The 22,603-nt window shown below is 52.4% G+C and overlaps 2 protein-coding genes and 1 long non-coding RNA gene across 12 annotated transcripts in view; 1 reads left to right on the plus strand and 2 right to left on the minus strand.

The window, feature by feature from the left end:
* SEPTIN3 (septin 3) overlaps nt 1–9,094 on the minus strand; it is a 28,049-nt gene extending 18,955 nt beyond the window's left edge. Inside the window, exons 1-2 of one of the 5 annotated variants that reach the window (XM_084748347.1) lie at nt 8,875–9,094; nt 4,638–6,076 (exon numbers count right to left, since the gene is read on the minus strand). In XM_084748347.1, the coding sequence (XP_084604473.1) occupies nt 4,638–6,057 (1,420 nt within the window). In that variant the 5' untranslated portion in view covers nt 6,058–6,076; nt 8,875–9,094. The other 4 variants (XM_084748346.1, XM_084748350.1, XM_084748348.1 and 1 more) reach the window with 4 other exon arrangements.
* LOC311578559 overlaps nt 1–13,804 on the plus strand; it is a 36,586-nt gene extending 22,782 nt beyond the window's left edge. The window contains exons 2-3 of the long non-coding RNA XR_014772895.1: nt 492–666; nt 13,424–13,804. This is a non-coding gene — a long non-coding RNA (uncharacterized lncRNA). The remainder of the gene's footprint in view (nt 1–491; nt 667–13,423) is intronic.
* Nucleotides 13,805–16,492: 2,688 nt separating this feature from the next.
* SMIM45 (small integral membrane protein 45) lies at nt 16,493–21,959 on the minus strand. 6 transcript variants are annotated; one of them, XM_084748442.1, is made up of 4 exons: nt 21,649–21,959; nt 20,918–20,996; nt 20,565–20,619; nt 16,493–17,718 (listed from the first exon to the last, which is right to left on the minus strand). In XM_084748442.1, exons 3-4 carry the CDS (start codon nt 20,602–20,604, stop codon nt 17,498–17,500), a joined length of 261 nt encoding a protein of 86 aa, XP_084604568.1. In that variant the 5' UTR covers nt 20,605–20,619; nt 20,918–20,996; nt 21,649–21,959; the 3' UTR covers nt 16,493–17,497. The 6 variants fall into 6 exon arrangements, with proteins under 6 accessions (XP_084604568.1, XP_084604567.1, XP_084604566.1 ...); XM_084748441.1 differs by having other exon boundaries at nt 20,565–20,774; XM_084748440.1 differs by having other exon boundaries at nt 20,565–20,774; nt 20,911–20,996.
* Between the last annotated feature and the right edge of the window lie 644 nt (nt 21,960–22,603).

Here is a 22,603-nt window from a genome sequence, read left to right on the forward strand (position 1 = left end):
TTCCCATTTGGTGTGGCTGTCCCTCCTGTGCTGCCTCAGTCCCCTGTAGGTTCTAACCGTTCATTCCGGGCTGCTCCATATGCTGTCGAATAAAGCCTAGCTAAACCAAGCGCTACAGTAAATGCCAAGGATACAATTGTATCCAAGACAAGGTCACTCCCCGCCCCCACCCCCACCCCCACCCCCCAGCACTTGTCTGTAAAGTGCCTAACCAGTACACCAAGACCTCCAGGATACAGAGCAAAGCTGCTCTGGAGTTGGCCTCTGTGGCTGGGCTCTGTGGCTCCTCCCATTCCCCCTGCAGGTCCCACCAGGCCCTCCTTGGATGGGTAGCTGACACGCCCTCGGAAGAGAGGGGAATGTACCTGTCTTTCCAGGTTTACTGGGAAAGTCATTCAAAACCATGAATGTAAATGACCTGTCACTGAATACGTGCATGTTTCTAGCCCACTTTGAGTAAAGAGTCATTCCCTCTTGTTCTCTGTGTCCAGTGCAGCTAGCACATCACAGACCTTCAACAATGAATGGATGGATGGTGGATGAATGAAGGCCCCACAAGGCAGGTGTCACTGCAGACACCTTTCTCTGTCCTCAGATGCTAACTGTCCTGAGCACCTGGACCCCATCCCCCACCAACAAATAGCTGTTGTGTGAGCCACAGTCAAGGTAAGCACACCTATAAAGACAACCTCCGCCCCCTGCATCTGAGATTGGAGGGGGCTTCCCAAGCGTAAGGGGGAAGCTCATAACAGTGTTCACAGCAGAAAGCAGCTAGATCGTCCTTAAGGGGCCCCTCCCAAGCTCCCAGCGTCCAGAGAAAGCTGCATCTGTCTGCAGCACCCCCTGCTAGGTACCACCTGCCACATCAGTGCTCCAGGAAGAAACAGTCCACCTGACTCAGCTCTGGCCCCACAGGACACAACACACTCCATCCCTAAGGATGTAATGTGTTCTCCTACAGGAAAATGAATGGCCTTGGCTTTGTCTGGTCCAGAGACCCCACCCCTCTGTTGGAAAGGTGGCAATGAGAGAAGGGGACCTTTCTAGAATAGTGCCTGCCTCCTTAGCTTAATACTAGTGTCTCTCTTCCCTCTCAAGCTGAGGGGTCTTACCCAGGCCCTGGTAATCAGCAGCTTCTAAGACCCCGCCCCCATTGCAGAGCCAATTCCAGTTTATCTGGGCTCCAGCCCTGGGCAGCTAAAAAAAAAAGAAAAGAAAAAAGAAAAAGAAAAGCGGGGGGTGGGGCAAATCTTTCTCCATTAAAAGAAGCAAAGGGCCCTGGGACACCTCCTTCCCCCATGCTAGTCAGGAGGCCAATGAGTTCCCTTGGAGACCACCAGCTGGTGCCAGTCTCTGCACTTGGTCTCTGTGTGGGGGAAGGGGACTGACTGATGTGTCAGCGCACAGGTCTCTTACTGGCTGTAGGTGGTCTGGTACCCGAGCTTTGAGTACACGCTGTGCATGTGTGTGCGTATCCTGGTGTGCTCCAGTGGAGCCCTTCTCTAGACATCTGGGTCTCCATACTGCCCCAAGCTCCTGTGTGTGCCTTTGCCTGAGACTATGCTTCCAAGTGTGTGCCACTGGGTGTGCGTGTGTCCATGCATATGTCACTGCACGTGGGGTCCTCGGTACAGCAAACCCTCCCTTTGGTAGCGCTTGGGGCCGCAGCATCCTCCAGTCTGGTGCCAGGCGCCCAAGCGACAGCCCTACCTTTGGACATGAATCCTCCTTTGTCTCGGGTCCTCCGGGAGATGCTCAGGGCTCAGGGCTGCAAGGCTGAGCCGGGCGCGGGCTCCCCCTGGGCCAACCGGCCCCTGCAGCCGGGCCTCGCCCCTCGGTGGCGTCTGCCTACCCGCCACCCGGCCGCGCCGCCCCTGAGCCCCGCGCCCGCCCGGGACCTCGCCTCCGCTCGTTCGTCGCCGCGCCGCCCTTGCCTGCGTGCACCGATGCCGCCGCTGCCACCGGCACCACGTGACCCGCGCGCTCGCCGGCTCTGCCGAGGGGCCCTCCCCTTCCCGCAGCTCCCGCGCCTGCACGCGGGAGCGGGTACCGGAGCTCTGGATGCCCGGCCGGGAAAGGTGCCTGCATCGCAGTCCCTGTCTTTCTCCCTACATCCTGTCCCCAGCCTCTTACCTGGTCTAGGGCGCAGGACACCCGGGGGCAGCTGCCAGCGACCGTGCGCGTGCGTGAGTCACGCGGTGATGGGGATATTGCGCTGGCTCACCGTGGTTCTGCCCAGGCGCGGTTGCTGACAGAGCTCCGAATCAGAGAACTGGGTTCCAGGCCCAGCTCCTAGCCTGGGTGCTGAACCCTATAACCTTGAACTACTCAGGAACTTTACTGAGCCTCCCTAAGCCACCCTCAAAGTCTTTGATGCATCGAGGATGGCTAGCTGATCAACCCTGAAAGCATCCTGACCTCAACGGTTTTGGGTCTAACAGAGAAACAGAAAGCTGGTTCACACAGGTGCTGTGGAGTACAAAGCAGGCACTGTGGAGATAATGGAAGATTTGGAGCGGGTGAGGGCTAACATGGAAAGGCAAATCGGACCGGAGAAAAGGAATAAAAGGGCCTTTTCCAGAGAAGGGCGACTTGGCCAGGGAAGCCCGGAGGCGCCAGCGCACTGTGCAGGTGATCACTCAGACCGTGGGCCTAGGCTGAGGAAAGAAAGATGACGGACAAGGCAGCCCCACCTAAGCGGGTGGAGAGGCAGCCTGAGCAGTGCGAATAGTGTGGCTTTAGAAACATCTGCCGCCAAATAGCTACATCCCTGTGGCAGCTTCCTGGAGGAGGGAAGAAGCAGGCTACAAAGTGGTGACAGCTGCGGGGTGTGGTAGCACACGCCCTTCAATCTCAGCACTTGGGAGGCAGAGGCAGGTAGATCTCTTATCTCTGTGAGTTCGAGGCCAGCCTCGTCTACATAGTTGTAGTTCCAGGACAGCCAGGGCTTCTAGAGGCATCTAAAAATTTAAAAATTAAAAAAAAAAAAAAAAGGTGATAGCCACATGGTCAAGTCCAGAGGAGGTCCATAAACTAGACTGGGAATAGATTGGGAGGTAGAGGAAATGAGGAGGACTGGTTACCTGGTGACCCGACCACCGGTGGTGCCTGCAGATGAGAGAGGGAGATAGAGAGGTCAGCAGCTGGCTCTAGAAGAATAGGACTCCCTGCCTCTGCCTCTGGGCATGTCCTGGAGAGGTCCAGGTGGAGAGGTGCAGCACATGTGGCTCTCTCTGTCAGGACAGGAAGCTGAGCTGGAGATAGGGGTTAGAGGTCACACAGCAAAGAGTGAAGACAAGGCTGTGAGCAGGGTGGATGAGAAAGGCTCTGACAAGCCGAGGACGCAGCTCAAGCTCTGGACTAGATACTTCCCAAGCCTTTTTCCTGACCCAGAATCTGAGATTTTGAAATGTTAAGAATGAGATGGCTCTAAGTAGAGTGCCCAGGTCTGGTTTCCAATCAATGTACTGCTACCACCTCACTCTGGTGTGACTTTAGGTATGCCACAATCTCTCTTGAGGCATTCATAGAATTTCTAGCCTTTGTGCTGACCTGTTTATAGATCTGTGCAGGACTTATCACACACACACACACACAAACACGGGGGGGGGGGGGGGGGGGGCAGGGAATTGGAGCCAAGAAAGACTTCCAGGTAAGACTGGCCTTGAACTCCTTCTCCTCCTGTCTTTACCTCCCAGTCACTAATGTACCTTCTAAGTAGCAGATCTCCTACAAAGCTATTCATGATTTGACTTATGTCTCAGACAAGGTCATTATCTACACACACACACACACACACACACACACACACACACACACACACAGAAGCCCTGGGATGTCAACCACTGTTAGATAAACCACAGCTTACTGAAGAGCTTGTGTATGTTTTTCTTCATTAGACTTGGGGGAGGAGTGCTGAGATCGAGACAGGTTCTCTCTGTGTAGCCCCAGCCGCCCTGGAACTCGCTCTATGGACCAGGCTAGACTTTCCTTAAAGCTGGACTCGCCTATTAATCTTTCAGTTATCCTGACTTTTCAGAGAACTAAGAAACAAACATACGTCATGGTCAAGAGCCATGTTTGGGGCCATGAACCTTCCTCCTGAAGGCTCCCCTCAGTCGAACTTTTTTTTTCCTAGACAGGGTTTCTCTGTGTAGTCTTGACTGTCCTGGACTCACTTTGTAGACCAGGCTGGCCTTGAACTCACAGAGATCTGCCTGCCTCTGCCTCCCAAGTGCTGGGATTAAAGGCATGCATCACCACCACGCTGCTTCAGCCCAACTTCTAATAGGCCAGCAATTCTCCTTGTCTTCAGCTCCTCAGCTCCTGTCCCCTCTTCTGCCACCCACTCAGTTCTGTCCTTGGAGTCCTCACTTTCTTTTTTCTTTTTTTTTTTTTTTTTCAGTTTTTCGAGACAGGGTTTCTCTGTATAGCCTTGGCTGTCCTGGACCCGCTTTGTAGACCAGGCTGGCCTCGAACTCACAGTGATCCACCTGCCTCTGCCTCCCGAGTGCTGGGATTATAGGCGTGCGCCACCACGCCCGGCTGGAGTCCTCACTTTCACAACCTGTTGAGACTGGTGCATCCTCCCCGCCCCCAACATCAGTACCTCCCCCAAACCAAGTTCTTGCAGTTACCTTTGGGTTCTCTGGACAGGTCCAGCAAAGCAGGTTCCATGGCGCTGTCTGTGATAGTATCCACAGTGGCATGGTCCTGGGCTGCGTCTGTGCTTCTGCTTGGCATTAGAGGGTAAGTAGCAGTGTCTGGGATGGTCAGGTTATTGACAACATCTGGCTTGGTCTCACCAGTGGCTGGGTCTGGGCAGCCCAACACAACTGAATCCTCGGCTGTACCCAGTCTGATTGTGTGCAGTGCAGGAGAATCTGTAGTTGTGTCCAGCTTGCCTATATTGGCTCTAGCCAAAGCTGTGACTGTGTCCAAGCTGGTGATGTCCAGATTGGTCTCATCTGACATTGCCAAAGCCACGCTTGAAGCCTCCATGGTCATAAACATGACATTTTTCAGCTTGTCTGAGTCTGCAGTTACCAAATTCATGCCTTGGCCTGGCTTGGTTGTCCCTGCTCTGGCTAAATTCATGGCTCTGCCTAATTTGGGTGGGCCAGCTATGACCGAGTCTGTGGCTTTTCCTGACTTGGATGCTAAGCGTAAGTCAATGGCCGTGCGCATCTTGGCATCCAGAACAGGAAGCTCTGTGCCTCTGACCAGTCTGCATGGGTTTGGTGTGGGGATGCTGATGGCTAACTCAGGCCTGTTGATGGCCACCGTGCCTAAATTTCTGGCTATATCTAGTTTTGTGCCCACAGCAGACAAACTTGCAGCAGGCGTGGCCCTTTGGAGGCATGCTCGGGACCTGGGAATACCCCTGGGCCTAGACTTGCTTCTTCCTGGAGAAGTTCTGGTATAGACTTGACCCACAGGGCCTGTCCCTGGAAGGCCTGGTGAACTCTGGGTGGCCTGAGCTGGGAAAGGTAAAGACAGAAATGAGTATGCCAGGGGTTTATCCCCTAGGGATGTCCTGCTGGATTTGGTCAGGTCTGTGTTCTCTTGGTCTTCAGAGGAGGCCCCGACCTCTGGCACTTGAGCCATGAGTGGTGCGCTTGAAGTGGACAGTGTCCCTTCCCTCTGGGTGAGAGCCTCATTACCCAAATTTGGCACCTCTTCCCAGTGAGAAATCGAGGCCTCTAGGGGCTGTGTTTGAACGTTCTGGTGAATCGTTAAGGAAATAGAACTGAGTTTCCTGGGCATAAAGCTGTTGGAAGGCATGGGAGTCAAGGATCCCATGGCAGTGCCCTGTTGGGACATACTCCAGGCCCTGGACCTAATGCTTGGTTGTTTGGAATTCTGTAAGACACTGCTTTTGGGGAAGGCATCCAAATGGACAGTCTTCTTGATGACAGGGATGAGGGGGGACACATCTCCACTGAGCTTTTGATGGGTATGGCGCCCCAGCATGTGGCTGCGAGAGAAGGAAGTTCTGTGGCCTGGAGCCCTGTGCGGCTGCATCTCTGGAGGAGTAGATGTAAAGTCGTGGTCCATCCAGGCTGTCCAGCCTTCCCTAAGGCAATCAGAAGAGAGACAAGGATGAGGTCTCAGCTCTCCTCCTCCCAACCAGCAGGTGGCGCTGTGAGCCTGAAAGAGCCTTACTTGGAACACCATTGAGTCCTTAGGGGACTGTGTGTTTTCCTAATATCCCAACAGTTTCCATCTGCCACATATTGACGCACATCCCATCACCTGCCCATTCAGTACCCACATGGGGTTTAGCTCTCTCTTTTTGGGGGCTCTGAGTGTGCCCGCCCTCCCTGGGCAGCTCTGTGGAGGTTGCAGACCTATTCAGGGACCCTGGAGGAAGGCAGTCTGCCTCTCTCTTCCAGAAGCCACCCACAGCAACCACAACAAGACTCCAGGTGTCTGGGTCATAGGCCGTGAGATGGCCAGATGGCCTGAGAACAGAGTCTGAACCAGGAGATCCTGTAGCAAACCAGGAAGGAGCCCCTGAGCTGGACTAATGCTGGGGAGAGACATTTGGAGCAAGCCTGAATCAGGCTGCATGCCAGCTGAAGGGAGCTATGCCTGGCATTGGGCAGCTCCTAAGGACATCCTGCAGACAAGAAGGCGAAGCCTCCTTCAGAAAATCCAGCCAGGGCTCCTAGGCTGTGGGTAGCAGGGTGGCGGTAAGGCTGAAGGAGAAAAGGGGCCAGGCAGGGCTGCCAAGCTGTTCAGGTCCCGCGTGATAACCTAGTCCCCTCTGCAGTGAGGACAGCCATTCAAAGGCAGGTTGAAAGGGGGCTTGTTGGGAGTGGGGTGGAGAGTGGGAGGTGATGTGGGGCGTGACTGAAGGGCTCTGTGGGCTGTGCCCTGGGCTAGGGATGGGCTTGGAAAAGGCTGCCTGAAGGCAGGGAGTTAAGGGGAAAGGGGGTGCCCAGGTCGATGCCCTGGTGCTGCCAGTAGTCCGGATAGATGAACCATACTCCCCAAGGTGTCTCCCCAAGGTGACCTGTCCCTCTAACTACATCTCCAGGTGGCTGGCTGGTGTGTACACACACACACACACACACACACACACACACACACACACACACACGCACGCATCAGCCCCTAGGACAAAGATCTCCATTATTTCCAACACCAGAAGCTGCTGTTCGGGGAACCAGGCCAATACTGGTAGGGAGGTTTATCTGAATGTAGTGGGCTGGCAGAGGACAGTAGTGTCACAACCATCTCCCTGAAGACTGAAACAGGAGATAGGAGAAGCAGGAAGCACAGGACCCTCACTGTGCCTTAAGCGATGCCCCCAGCCCTCATCCCTAGCCATGCGTTTATATCAAGACTGCCCAGCATTTGCCCCTTCTCCACATGGCACATCCCTGCAGCTCTGCCCTCTTGCCCACTGTCCGCATCCCCTGCACCTGGGCATGCCATGTTCATACTGCAGTTAGCCACAAGCCCAAGGGCAGAAACTTCTGAGACCTCTTTCTTCTTGTGTCACCAGATCCGTGCCTTCTCACAGAGCCCCCACCCCGCCCCCCATGTGCCATGAGCACCTTGGACCTGTCCTACCCAATATGCTGGTGCGTTCACGCACACACTCACGCTCACACAAACACACCTACCTTGATCAGAAAGACAGAAAAAGGACCACAGTTTTCAGTCAAGGAAGTTTGACCAATTGCAGCCCCCGCCCCCTCCTTTGCACCCAGAGGCTGGCCATGTGGCTTGGCTCAAGAAATCTTTTTTCTCTGGGTCCTCTCGTGGGCTTTTCGCTGAGCCTCCTGATCACAGTCCCCAAGCTGAGGACCCAGCTCTCTCCTGACCTGTCCCTCTAACTGCATCCCCAGCGACAAGGCTGGGCTGGGCTGGCCTTTGGGCTGGGAGGCTCAGGCCCCTCGAGAGTGGGTGGCAGTGAATGGCTGCTCTGAGTCTCTGGAATCCTACAGAGCTATGGGAGTCAGCCAGTTGAGCTGCCTTAAACCCAGGGCCACCTGAGGGAGGGGATGCCCTGGTGGTCCACCTACCCGTGTGTTCTTGAATCCAAGACTGGCACCTTGAGAGGTGTCACCAGTAAGAACAGAGTTTCTCCAAGGATGACATCACTGTTTGCCCCCTATGCCCACTCCCCTCTTGTTTTCCCGCTATGAGTTTGCTGACCCTGAGGTCATCAGCATCCATCCTCTTAAACTCATGCCTCAAGCTGGAGTCTCTCAGTAAGCATCTGTACCCTTCAAATCCACTCTCTGAGACCGAGCTTGCTTCAAACAGATCCTATAACCAAGACTCAGGCAGCCCCAAGCAGAAGTCAAAGAGATCCCCCAAACCCACCCAAGCTATCTCTGGTGAGCTGGCATATCCTCTGCAGCCCCTGACCCCTAGACTTTGTGCCCTTTCCTGTGTTCCCCAGCACTGGGCTGCGCTGTCACACTGTGGTAAAAGGAAGACCGTGGGTGGGAAGAGCCACCATTGCCTGGGTACTTACTCTGTGCCAGGCACCGAGCCAGGCTGGGGGAACTCAGAGTCTGCTCGGGAGGGCAGGTGTGTAAGTCGATCCTCACAGCATTGGCCACAGGACACATGACACGGACATTCCCCGCCTCACTCACTCTGAGCCAGGAGCTACGCTAAGCATTCCCCCCAGCACACCCACTAACTATCACCTTGCCGCTTGCCAATGAGGACACTGTACCCCCACACACAACACTGTGGGGTCCAGTCTACTCTGCTATGTGCTGCTCTCCTTGGCGAGTGAGCTTCTGGCCTGGCCAATAGAACATTCTGTGATAATGGAAACGTTCTATACCTCCTCCATTGTCCAGGAAAACAGCCACTAGCCACAGGTGGCCCTCCCTGAGCACTCACCATCATTTTCCGGTGACCTAGGACCTGGATTTTTTTTTTTTTTTTAATTTCACTTGAATATGTGTCTACCAGATTGAGCAGCACAGTTCTGGAAGGCGTAGCTCTTACTCTTCAGGTCCCAGGGCCTGACAAGAATCACTCGGTATGTGTCTGCACGGTGACTGGATGGTAACTTTATGGGCCTGGGGTCCCCCGCCCCCAATCCATTCTCTCCCCTTCAAGCTTTAGGTTTCCAAAGCTGGCTAAGCCCTGGTTACCAGGCAACCCCCCAAGAAATCACAGTGGGGGGGAGGGGCGCTGTCTGAGTTCTTTCCCCTCCCTACATGTTTTGAGGCCCGGTTGGGGGGGGGGGAGGACACACGATCTGCCTGGTCAGCTAGAGAGCAGGCTTTGTAAGGCCCACATTACCTCCAGGAAATCAAACAGCCCAGGCCGAAGTCAGGGGGGCCCTGGGTTCTCCTTGCCTGACCACTCACTACAGTACTCCCATCCGACAGGCCTAGCAGAGGTGGCACTCGGGCCTGTGATTCCAGCACAGGGAGGGAGAGGCTGGCAGATCTCTGAGTTCGAGGCCAGCCTGATCTACAGAATGAGTTCCAGGACAGCCAGGCCTACACAGAGAAGCCCTGTCTTGAAAACTGAAGGAAAAAAGGCTCTTGTCCGATTGTCTCAGCTGCCCTTTCAGGCAGAGATCAGACACCCTCCCGTGATGTCTTCCAGCCTGAAGATCTGGAATCCACCCTCCTCCTCCCTCTCAGAGCAAGCCGCAGTCTCAGCCATGTCTGACTTCCACCTGCTTGTCTGCCTCTCCCCTATCCCGCTCCCACTGGTGCTGACCAGCTCTGAGCAAGCTTCTTATCATTTTTCCAAGCTGCAGCCCCTGTAGCCAAGGTATTTGTACTCAACATCATGTATACAAGTATATAATATAGTCCTATAAATCGAGTACTTACTGATAATTCATAGAAACTCAATTTGCCTGGGGATTTAGTGTAGGGACAGAGCTCTCAGCTAGCATGTGTAAGACTCTGAGTTCAGTCTCCAGAACCACAAAATAAATAAATAAATAAGCAACACTAATTTGAAAAGGAAATTTATTTTAAAACAATTCTTTGGTACACATGAAGTTTTTACCAAGCCGGGCGTGGTGGCGCACGCCTTTAATCCCAGCACTCAGGAGGCAGAGGCAGGCGGATCGCTGTGAGTTCGAGGCCAGCCTGGTCTACAAGTGAGTCCAGGATGGCCAAGGCTACACAGAGAAACCTTGTCTCAAAAAACCAAAAAAAAAAAAAAAAAAGAAAAAGAAAGAAATTTTTACCATGTGTTAAAGACTAAAGCAAATTTGCATACTAATGAGATGGATATGCTTGTTTGTTTTTACATAAAGAATTAAATCTTAACTGTTTGCCTGCCACTGGAGAACGGAAAGTCTCCACAGTGTTTTTCAGAATGGATGGATATTTTGAGTTCACAATGGACAGTGTTGAGAGTGCCACTTTGTGTAAATCAAAATAACAACAGCAGGGATGTATTCAAAAATCACAGAAAAACTGTTCCATATTCCCAAGCCAAACTTGCCTCAATGATTCCTACGAAATGGCAGCAGACAGCAGCTGGGACAGCGATGGAGTCTCACTAAGGAGCTGGGGTTACGGGCGAGTGCTGTTATACCTGGTTTATGCACAGCTATGGGTTGAGCTAATTTTATATTTAGCCAATGAGGAATAACAGTAGGAAAATGCTGACTTCACTTTCCGTCATTAAACCATTATGTTTCTATAGTAGCAGAAAGAAAGAAAAAAACCCCGCAATTTACAATATACCATAGTCTCTGTGAGGTTTTAGGTGCCATCCATATTGATATATGGAGTGCTGGTGTGTGCAGGTCAGAGTGTGCACATGGAATGTTCAGTACGAAGGCGGCCACGAGAGTGCCCCAACCAGCACATGGGAACTGACAGAAACACCACAGATTCATTTTTTTGTTTGATTTTGAATTACTTTTTGGTTGTTGTGCATTCAGAAACCTTTTGCTGCTGCCAGATTTTCACCACCCCCACATTCGGTTACTGGTGGCCACCCACAGTTTTTAGAACCTGGGTTTAGCAGAGTTCACTGCCCGTCCAACGGTTACAAACTTGGGTCCCACTGCCCTCTCATGGCCAGAAACGATAATATCTTCCTTTGCATCTGGGCAAAGATGGAGAGATGTTTACAAGTGTCCTCCAAGGACCACAAGTGTCCACCTATCATTGTGGTGGCCTCCCTGACAGGGGGCACATGCTATAAGATCTCTCAAATATGTGTTTCCTGCAGCCATGTGATTTTGCTCGTCTCTTTGTCTCTCTGAGCTCCACTTCGTGTTTTAATAGTGGTTAGATTAGACAGCATGGCTAGCAGACCATTCCAAAACCTTAGGGACGTGGAACACCAAAGACTGGTTTCTCATTCATGCCTCCTGACCACACAGTGTGGACCCACTGAGTTCCGTGTCATCTTCACTCTGACACCCAGCCTGATTAGAGCCCTCCAGATCATTGCCAGCGGTTGTGACAAACTGAAGGAGATTAGTGAATCCCTTGCTGGCCAGATTTGACTTAGTTAGAGCTCATTGGCCAGACCCAGCTGGATGACCCACCCATTACAAGAAGGTTGGATGCCGAGAGCTGGGGAGCCAGGAGGATTTGGTGAGCAGGGGTGTGAGCCGTTGTGAGTTTAGGGATCCTCAAAGTCCTGCACGGCACTGTTCACACACATTGCACTGACTCTGTGTGAGCCATGAACATTGATGCCTCTGGAGCTGACATTAGCTTGGTGGTGGATTGTGTGCCTAGCATGTGTAAGACCCCGAATTTAGCCATAAACACACACACACACACACACACACACACACACACACACACACTATTATGGCCTTGGAATTTCTTTTCTTTTTTTTTTAAAGATTTATTTATTTATTATTTATACATTGGTCTACATGTTACACCTACATGCCAGAAGAGGGCATCAGGTCACATTATAGATGGCTGTGAGCCACCATGTGGTTGCTGGGAATTGAACTCAGGACCTCTGGAAGAGCAGACAGTGCTCTTAACCTCTGAGCCATCTCTCCAGCCCCGCCTTGGCATTTCTATTGTCTATTTCCCCCCATAATTTCTTTTGACTTCCATCAACCTGTGGAAAAGCCGTTCAAAGTCACAAAACCAAGAAGGGACATGGACTTGCCACAGTCACACAAGGAAGCGCTGGCGAGGCACTCAGATCTCTGTACTTCAAGTTCTGACGAGCGAGAGGGGGCGCCCCCCCCCCCCCCGCGCCTACCTAAATCCTCTGGAGAGATGGTGAACTGAGACTGTGGCCATCATATATACTCTATACGTGTTCACACATGTGTACACAATGCGCGTATGTTGTGCATGCACTGATGTGTGCCTGCGTGTAGAGGTCACAGGTCAGTGCTGGAAGTCTTCCTTAACCACGCTCCACCTCATTTTTTGAGACAGAGCCTCTCAGTGAACATGGAGCTGGTTGCTTTAGCTAGGGCGGCTGCCCAGTGAACTCCACGGAACCTCCTGTCTCTACCTCGCTGGTGCCGGGAGTACAGGTACACTTGACTTTTTGTAGGTGTTAGGAATCCAGCTCATGCGTTTACAGCAAACCTTTCCATCTGTTTGTGTTTGGTTGGCTGAGTGGTTTTGTCTTTCGAGACACAGATTCTGTGTCTCTGGCTCTGTAGCCCAGGCTGTCCTTGAGTCTCTGCCTCCTGGGTGCTGGGGTTAAAGGTGTGCACCACCACGCCCAGCTCCCGGTGGCCACCTTTTGAGGGCACTGACAGCCGCCACTCTTCTAAGCTGGTCTTTTGGCCTCTTCCAGCCCTTGAGCTCAGGCAGAGTGAAGAACAGTGGGAGAGAAACAAAGAGGAGCCTGTCCCGCCTCCTCAGCTGGAATCCGCACATTGCGGCCACGCCCACTCTGGACTCTGTGCATTCTCTCCCTGTCCTCCAGCTGAGCTAGGCTGAGCCCAGACACACCCACCCTGCCAGCTCCCAGAACACCACAAAGCCTCCTGGAGCATTTGAAAAGTCCCCCCCCCCCCACAACCTTGGTCTCTAAACAGACAGCTGCCCATGACAAGCCTCCAGGGGTCCCTGCTGAACGCCAGGCCTACTAGCCACCATGACAAGACATTTCTTCGTGACATGTCAATAAACCACATACAAACTAAGGCAGAAATAAGTTGCTGGTGGGGTCAGAAGGAAGTGGCAGCTGGAAGTTCCTCAGTTCTCTTGGGTCTGAGCTGGTGGTGCACGCCTTTAATCCCAGCACTCGCGAGGCAGAGGCAGGCGGATCTCCATGAGTTCGAGGACAGCCTGGTCTACAAAGTGAGTCCAGGACAGCCAAGGCTACACAGAGAGACCCTGTCCCCCTCCAGCTCTCCTGCTGCCATGCACACACTAGCTTTCTATTCTCCTCATGGCACCACCCAGTTCTCAGTAGGTTCCCTGGAGACACCATAATTTGTCACTTGCATGTTCTTTTTCCTTTACAGGACAAACTCTTATAGAACTTTCAAGACCCCAGGCACTGGTCACTTCCTTGGGGGAGCCTTCCTTGACAGCCCCATTTTGAGGACTTGGGAGCTTCTTCGGTCGTGTCTTCGGCTCCTCGCTCGTGCTTTGATTACTGTTATCTATTTATTCTGCGTTTTTTTAGCTCTTTGCAGTCAGGAGCAACTTCTGGTTCTTTCCAGCCTCCATGCTGGGACTAGCATGGGGTCAGAATAGGTTCCGACTTGCCTCTGAGGCTAAATGACACGCCATGATTATATAGCATTTTCTTCCCCCGTGACTTCCTTAACACTTGCTACCCCCCAGTGAAGCAGAAAATAAGCATGTTATTTTCATGCCATGAAAATCAACAGGTGTCAAGCTAGGCGGTGCTTGCACACACCACTAATCCCAGAGACAGGCCGACTCTGAGTTCAAGGCCAACCTGGTATACAGAGAGTTTTAGGACAGCCAGAGCTACACAAAGAGACCCTGTCTCTTAAAAAAAAAAAAAAAAAAAAAAGAACAACAAAAAAGAAAGAAGATCAACAGGTGTCTACAGAGAAGGTGGCATGAGCTGAGCCTGGGGCCAGATGCTGGGAGGGGACAAGTAACTGATTCATCTGTGACAGTGCCTGGCATACAGAAATGCTCGGTGGATTCAGGAAACTTATCTGAGGATATGCCTCTTCAGTTCCCAGTTTTGTTGGGGGTTTCCTGTTGTCAGACCCTGGCTTCAGATTGCTCTCTGTCCTGTCCTCTAGCATGCCCAGGCAAATGGAAAAACTGCCTCCACCAGAACCGGCCTGTGGCTGGAGGATGTTACACCTCCTAACCCCATAAGAAATGCTGAGAGAGCCAGGCATGATGGCACACACCTTTAAACCCAGCACTTGGGAGGCAGAGGCAGGCGGATCGCTGTGAGTTTGAGGCCAGGCTGGTCTACAAAGTTAGTCCAGGACAGCCAAGGCTACACACAGAGAAACCCTGTCTCGAAAAACCAAAACCAAACCAAAACAAAACAAACAAAAAACACCTGGAGAGGCGCTCCACTAAGAGAAAGAGTTTAAGCCGGGTGTGGTGGTACAATCCTTTAGTCCCAACACTCAGGAGGCAGAGGCAGGCAGATCTCTTGAGTCTGGCCTGCTGAGTTCCAGGCCAGCCAGATCTACAGTGAGACCTTGTTTCTAAAGAAGACCAAAGCAATAACAACAGAAACAAAATTGAAAGTATGCTTTCTACTGACTATACACTGGAGTTCTGTTTTTGTTTTTATTTGTTTTGCTCTCAAGACGGGAGTCCCCGTCATATAGTCCAAGCTGGCCTTGAACTCCTGCTCTTCCTACCTCCGCCTCTCAAGTGCTAGCATCACAGAAATGAATCTTTCTGCGTAGTTTATAGCATAGTGATGCGAAGCTTTGGGCACACAAGGCCAGCATTCTTAGCAGCAGGGCTCCCCAGCCCAGCCCAGCCCAGCCCAGCCTGGCTGCCATTCTTTGCATCATCATAATGCTGGAAATTTGTCAAACCATAGTGAGTTGAGGAACACTTCCATCTCCTTGGATACGTGAGAGGGATCCGCTGAAGCCTTCGTGGTTCTTTCTGGAAACAGCAGACGTTAGAAAACATTACGCACTGAGGCCCACTGTGAGGCTGACAAGAGGGGTAGGTCTGCGGTGGGAAGGCGTGATGAGTCCGCAACCCTCCCTGGCTACCGAACTCATGGTGGCGGACACTGGACAGAGGCAGCTGCTCTGAGGGCCCTGGATTACCTCAGAGACTCTGGTCGGCTCCCAGTCAACATGGTGTCAGACTCATAGCCATGAATGTCACACTTCAGACCCAAAGTGGCTCAAATTCTATCTTTAAAGGAGTCAGGAGTGAGGCTGAAATGTGAAACCTCCTGACTTGCAAAGGCTGCCAACCAATTGCATCTTTCCAAAACGCTGTGGGAAAACACCAGACTGACTGTGCTGCGGGCCATGTTGGGGCTCAGCTGCTCAAGCCCAGTCTACTCCCAAAGGACCTGTTTGGTATGGCATGATGGACAGGGGGTGAGTTTTAGTGTTCTTTCTGGAACCTTCTTTCCCCCTCAAGACATTGTGGGTATTGCCTGTTCTGAGACAACTCAAGTCCAGGGCAAATGTCAGTCCAAATCGACCTGAAGGACCAGCCTGCCTCTGTCTTAGGCTAGAAAGCCATCTTATGGTGAAGACAAACTAGAGTCGGTCCTGTTTAGGATTGAACCTGTTTCTCAAGGACTGGGCTCTGCCCCATCTGCAGCCTTAAATACAAATGGCTCTGTGCCGCTTGTTCCAGGAAACGGCAGCCATGCTTTTGTCTCAAAAATATATTTATAGCCATCTTGCAATACTAAAGGTTATATGGTCCCCTATAATTCCCTTATTATGATTACCTTGTTTTGACCACCTGTTGTGTTCTGTCCCATGACCCCATCTACTCCTCCCCCCCCCCCATTTGGGAACCCCCTACCCCTGAGTTAGAAAAGCCTTGTCTTCCTCATATCCAGTGCTGACCTTTTGAACTCTGCCTTGGGGGAGGCAGCTGTATACATGAATTAAAAATCTTGCTTTAGTTAACTTAGCCATGGTGATTTGGGTGAGTGGGTGGTCTTTCTCCGCCCACCTTGGTGGTTAGCAGGCCTGACCCCATGTGTAGGGCCGTGCTCCACACATTCAGGTAATTGGTTCAAAATGGGCACTTGACCTAGGATGAGGGATGAGTACCTTTCCTGAGCTATTGGTGCTTCGGCAAGAGCCTGGAACAGGTGAGCCTGTCCAAGGGGGCTGGCAACACAAGGCAGGGGGGAAATTTGCTGGCACGGACACCAGGCGTGATGACATATGCCTGTGATCCAGTCCTGTGGTCACAGGACTCTCCTGCCCCAACCAACAAAGGTCTGGTCTATGTTGCCCATTGAGAATCTCGGTTCACCTTGGCTAAGATTTGGTGTTACCATCTTCAGTGTGGGGGCCACTAAGTTGTCGTATTTTTCACAGAGACTGGATGAACACAGTCCTACTTTGAAAAAGAGAACAATCTCGCGAAGGTAGCCATGAAACCTTTATTCGTTTTGAAGAAATGAAAATGGAAGCCAGAGCCGAAGAGGGTGGGCAAGCTGCCCGTTTGTATGCAAAATCAAGTAAGTGAAGCCTCCACACAGGAGCAGCTTCCCAGGTGAGCGGGCCAGGGCTAGGCTCAGCCCTGGACGTGGAGCTCAGACCTAGAAGGGAAAGGGGTGGGGGTGGGGCGCGGCGCCTGTGGGCCACCTCAGCCTAGGGGAAAGGGTGAAGTGTCCGGCAGAAGGAAGAGCCTGGAACCTCCTGTGGACACACAGAGCCCAGCCCCACCCAGTATTCCCTGCTCTGCCTGAGGCCCCGTTCGCTCTCCCATATAACTTCTCACCTACTAGTGCTGCCTGTTCACACACACACACACACACCCTTCCCAAAGTCTGCACACCCCCACCAAATACGGTCACACATTCTAAGCCTGAGCCCACGGAGGTGGGTGGGGCTGCTCTGAACCAAGCTGGTGTCCCCCTGAATGAGATCCTCTTCCGGGGTCAGCTTTGAGGCCTGCCCAGCATAGCTGCGAGGCAGAGATGGGAGCAGAAAGCAGCTGGGAATTCTTTGGGCCAGTCTACCTGACTCCAGGTGGAGGGGCAGAGGGCTGGACCGCACAGAGGCCCTGAGGGCCAGTGGAGGATGTTCCCAGAGCTTGAGCGGGCTTGACACCAAGATTATGAGCCCACAGCAGCAAATTAAATAAATATTCAAAGCCAGGCGTGGTGGCGCACGCCTTTAATCCCAGCACTCAGGAGGCAGAAGCAGGCGGATCGCTGTGAGTTCGAGGCCAGCCTGGTCTACAAAGTGACTCCAGGACAGCCAAGGCTACACAGAGAAACCCTGTCTCGAAAAACAAAAACAAAAACAAACAAACAAAAGATAAATATTCAAGTGCCTGGTTTCTAGGGAAAGTGGCCTCCCTGAACAACAAGGGATGGAAAGATCAAGGAGTCGTCTGCTTGGAGCATCTCCAGTGCCAAGGCAGCCTCAGACTTCTGGGCCTCCGAAAGCCAGGTTGTCCCGCACCATCAGTGTCTTGCGGAAATCACGGTCCACCAGGGGGCGCTGCATGCGCCACTTGTGCGCCTCCTGCAGGCCAGGCTCGAAGTAGTAGATGCAGGCTCCAAAGCCTACCAGGATGAGGACGGAGATGACCAGGTAGACAGGCACGAACCAGTCCAGAAAGTGCGGCATCGCTGCGGCTTTGGCTGCCAAAACACAGTTATGAGGACACAAGAAAGCTCCTTGGTACTACCAACCCAGAGAGAGACTCGCGTGCCTTCCAGCACCATATTATAGGTGTGGAGACGCTGCGTAGGGGAGTGCGGGGACAGCTCCTGACCAAGACATCAAGGTGACATAGCAGTTCAGGGCTTCCCCCTTCAGCATGCACCATGCTGTACCCTTCACTCGAGGACACTCAGCTTCTAACTCATCCTTCAAGAGATTTACAGCCAAGAGCTGCGCTGGCTCCAGGCCCTCTTTAACGGCTGTGCCCTTGGGCAAGTGGCGTAAGTCTGGACCTGGGTATCCTTGGATGGAAGGGGACATCAGTTCAACCCCAGCCCAGGTCACGGTGAGCTTTCAGATGATTAATCCTTACGGGCCGAGAGCGGGGCCGGGAGCGGGGGCGGGGCCGGGGCCGGGAAAGGGAGGCCGCTTAGGCGTTAAGCATTTACTGTTGGAGGACAAGGTGGGGAGGAGCCTCTGGTCTCCCAGCACCCTGAGGCGGGGCTGAACCCTGTCTTTGCGGTAACCAGACTTCCCCAGGGCGCCTGATCTACACAGCCCAGTTTTGTAATCTTGGGGCCTCCGCCACTAGCGCCATATAGCTTGGGTACTATGGTTTCTCTGGCTGACGCAAAAAACAGTTCCTGGGTGGTAGGACTCAGTGGCTGCCATCTGTAAGATTTCTTATACCAGTGCCTGCCATAAAGCGCTATAAGGGACGCTTAATGCTCTGGCCTTTGGTTTTCTCACCTACAAAAAGAGATTGAGAGCTGGCGTAGTGGCTCACGCCTGTAATCGCAGTACTCAGGGAGGCAGAGGCAGGCGGATCTCTATGAGTTCAAGGCCAGCCTGGTCTACAAAGTGAGTCCAGGACAGCCAAGGCTACACAGAGAAACCCTGTCTCAAAAAAAACAAGAGAGAGAGAGATTGAACTAGGACTTACTTCCCAAGTACATTGTAAATTAAACATTTTTATTACATTTTACTTATCATGTATGTGTGTGTTCATGTGCTCACATGTGTGCATGTATGCAAGCATGCGCATATGCACATGAGTGTCATAGCATGAGGGTGGTAGTCGGAGGATAACTGTCAGCTGCTGAATTGTCCATATGGGTCCTGGGGATTGAGTTCAGGTTGCCAGGCAAGACAGGAAGTAACTCCATCTCACTCCCCTTTAAAAAAAATTTTGTTTTTGGCCAGGCCTGGTGATGCACGCCTTTAATCCCAGCACTCGGGAGGCAGAGGCAGGCGGATCACTGTGAGTTCTAGGTCAGCCTGGTCTACAAAGTAAGTTCAGGACAGCCAAGACTACACAGAGAAACCCTGCCTCGAAAAAGAAAAATAAAAAAAATATAAAAATAAGCCGGGCGTGGTGGCGCACGCCTTTAATCCCAGCACTCGGGAGGCAGAGGCAGGCGGATCGCTGTGAGTTTGAGGCCAGCCTGGTGTACAAAGGGAGTCCAGGACAGCCAAGGCTACACAGAGAAACCCTGTCTCAAAAGACCAATAAATAAATAAATAAGTAAATAAATATATATATATATATATATATATAATAAAATAAAATAAAGAAAATAAAAAAAAAATAAAAATAAAAGTTTTGGTCAGGCATGGTGGTTCACACCTATAATCTTTGCCCTCAGGAGGATCTCTGTGTTCAAGACCAGCCTGGTCTACAGAGTGAGTTCAGGGACAGCCAGGGACACAAAGAAACCCTGTATTGAAAAACAGGGGGAAATGGTCTCATATAGTCTAGGCTAGCCTCAAATTCACTCTGTAGTTAGTAATAACCCTGAACTTCTGATCCTCCTGCCTTCCTAGGGCTGGGATTTCAGGAGGATGACACCGTACCTAGTTTATGCAGTACTGAGGACCAATCCCAGGGGTCCATGAGGCCAGGTAAACATCCCTCTAAATATACACCTAGCCCTACACCGTGGGTCTCACACAGTGCCATCTCAGGCCTTGACATATAATCTGCACTCCACAGTGTTAGCAACTTGTGCAGCCACAAAAAGAGAAGGCAGGAATATGGAGGGGGGCGTGTAAAGTGCTGCTCAAAAGTCATGTGAACCCAGACTCCCTGGACTCTGTCCTTGTGGTGGCTTGAAAGAATGGTCCACACAGGCGCCTATGTTTGAACACTTGGTCCCCAGCCGGTGGAACTGTCTGGGAAGGATGAGGAGGTGTGGCCTTGTTGGAAAAGATGTGTCGTTAAGGATGAGCTTTGAGTTTTCAAAAGCCCACACCATTCCCAGTTAGTTAGTGCGCTCTCTCCTCTCTCTCTCTCTCTCTCTCTCTCTCTCTCTCTCTCTCTCTCTCTCTCTCCCTACTTGTGGATCAAACTGTGAGCCTTCAGCTGTTCCTGCCGCCATGCCTCTGTCCCTCCATCATGGACTCTAGCCCTCTAAAACCACAAACCCAACTCATTTTCTTTCTTTTTTTTTTTAAGAAGATTTATTTATTATTATGTATACAGTGCTCTGCCTGTACACCTGCAAGCCAGAAGAGGGCATTAGATCACATTATAGATGGCTGTGAGCCACCATGTGGTTGCTGGGAATTGAACTCAGGACCTGTGGAAGAGCAGTCAGTGTGCTTAACCTCTGAGCCACCTCTCTAGCCCCTCAACTCACTTTCTAAGTTTCCTTGGTCATGATATTTTCGTCACAGCAATAGAAAAGTAACAACTATATCCGCTCTCTGGCAGCCTCCCTACCTCACTTCTTCAGGGATGGAAAGACGTGGGGTTCATTTACTATACCCCAACACCTTCCTCAGGTCTAGGGAAGCATGGCCTGAGGAGCCCCCTTGTGCATACCTGGCAGGGCCAGCATTTCCACAGAGCTTGGCCCGGGCATATTGGCTGGGTGTCACTGTCCATAGAGCGAGGACAAAACAGAAGTGTAGACAAGCTACTTTGCGAAGGATTACCCAACCGAGAAAAATGGCAGAGCTAGAGCCCACTCCCAGTCACGGCCTGAGGCTTGAGTCCTCTAAGACAGCGTGAGGAACCGGGCCACTGTGGCTTCTGGTGGGGAGGGGACAGATCACCTCTAGACCACATTAAAGAGGAATGCCAGTATTCTGACCTCCAAACTCTACCTCCTCCTGCCCCCTGCCTCCCCGCCCCCCACCCCACCCCCACCCCCGCATTCCCAGGTGACCTGTAACCTTGGGGGAATGGAGAGATGTTGCTTCCTGGTCCTGTGTCCATCTGGATCCCCCTTCCCCTGGGTTTCCATTGGCTGTCCTGAAATACGGCCAACAACTAAAGGTGCCCTCTTTCTGGAGGGATATGTTAAAGGGCGATTATTATCTTGAGTCAGGACTAGAGCAGCAGAGGTGGGGACAGTGTGCAAACCGCCCCCCACACCCTCCTATGCACATCGTCCTTTCTGGAGAGCCATGTAAAGAGTGCAGAATTGCTGGGTGGTGACGCTGTGGTGAGAGGGAGAGGAAGCGGCCCCAGAGCAGAACAAAACTTAAGTGTGGGACGAAGCAGTATCTATTTCTCATGCAATACTGTAGATCTGTGGAGCCGAGCATGGGGTCCCCCCGGCCCTGTTCCCAATACTCTAGCAAAAATCCATGCATTACGGTCCAACAACAGACTCCTAGACCTTTTCCTGATTTCTTGGGGGGACTGACACAGGTGAAGGGGAAAAACATTGTCAGGCCAACCCCATGACCTTGGGTCCCCTCCCCCCTTTCTAAGGGGCTGCAGGGTTCTGTGTGCACAACGGCACAGGGGACGGGTGTTCCCAGATGATCTCTAAGAGAATTGCCAAGCCTGTTTCAGCCCCAGGTCCTGCCTGGGACAGGGTGAAGGTTGCAGAGCCCCGCTCCCTATCTCCCAAGCCACCAGCAACACTCGGTGGCCCCCAGCATGCCTGCAGACTCACCTCATGCCCGGAGATGCCCGTTCTGCAGTCGCTGCACAGAGCACGATGCCTCAGCCTTGAGCGCTTCAGTGTTGGCCAGTGGACTCAGTCGCAGCTGCTGTCCCCAGGGACACTGCCATCTGTGGCCGCTGTGGGAGCTAGAGGCAGAGAGTGACAGGCCAATACTCCCACGGGAGATAGAGCGTCTCTGGCCTGGAGGCCTCTGAGTGGGTCAAGAGGCAGCAGTCTTGGGCTGGCTAGGCACCCTCGTACCTCTCCTTACCATAAGAGACCCTCCCTCTGCACCCCCACATTCAGGATGGCAGGAGGTGGGACCTGTCTCAGCCAATCAGCAGCCAGACAGTACAAGGGCTTTATCCTCTGTTGCCCTGGCAACCAGCTTTCTTTTCTGGATCCCTCTACTATACACGTGGTACAGCAGATGACAGGGAGGGCAGAGAGGCATCCAGGGGATGACTAAGTCCCAAGGAGGGTAGGCAGAGAAGGGGGAAATCCAGGACACACTAGGGTCTCTGGCAGGTGGACGGGGACTCACCATCAGTAACAGGCAGAGCTAATGAGGGTTCCATATTATAAAGGGATGACCCAGAACTAAGACTGAAGGCCAGTGTGCTGGCTCTTGGTCGCTGATTTCAGTCCTTCCTTTCAATGAGCCCACTGCCAAGGTAGGCACACTAACCTGCTTTCAGGAGGGCCCCCCCGCCCCTGACAGCTCCCCCTTCTGCCTTATCTCACCAGGCACTGACATCCCCCTCAGCCCTCCCATTGGGTGGGTTTGGCCTGCTTGGCCATAAGTCAGCCCAGGCTCAGAGAAGTGAAACTGCTAGATTCAAAGTCAAGGGCAAGCCTGGGAGTACGAGGCTCAGCTCTGCGCCTCAACTCTCTCTGCCGTGGCCTCTAGGTTAGATCTGTAGTCCAAGAGGTGTCTCCTCAAGTCCGCATTCCACCAACAGCA

The sequence above is a fragment of the Acomys minous genome, assembly GCF_964271855.1.
Source record: "Acomys minous genome assembly, chromosome: 12".
NCBI classification, from domain to species: domain Eukaryota; kingdom Metazoa; phylum Chordata; class Mammalia; order Rodentia; family Muridae; genus Acomys; species Acomys minous.

Coding starts and splice junctions, on each gene's coding strand:
- SMIM45 (XM_084748444.1), bottom strand. CDS start 20,604: ATGCCCGGGCCAAGCTCTGTGGAAATGCTGGCCCTGCCAG. Junction 17,719..20,564: donor GGAAATGCTGGCCCTGCCAG/GTATGCACAAGG, acceptor GTGTTTTGGCAG/CCAAAGCCGCAGCGATGCCG.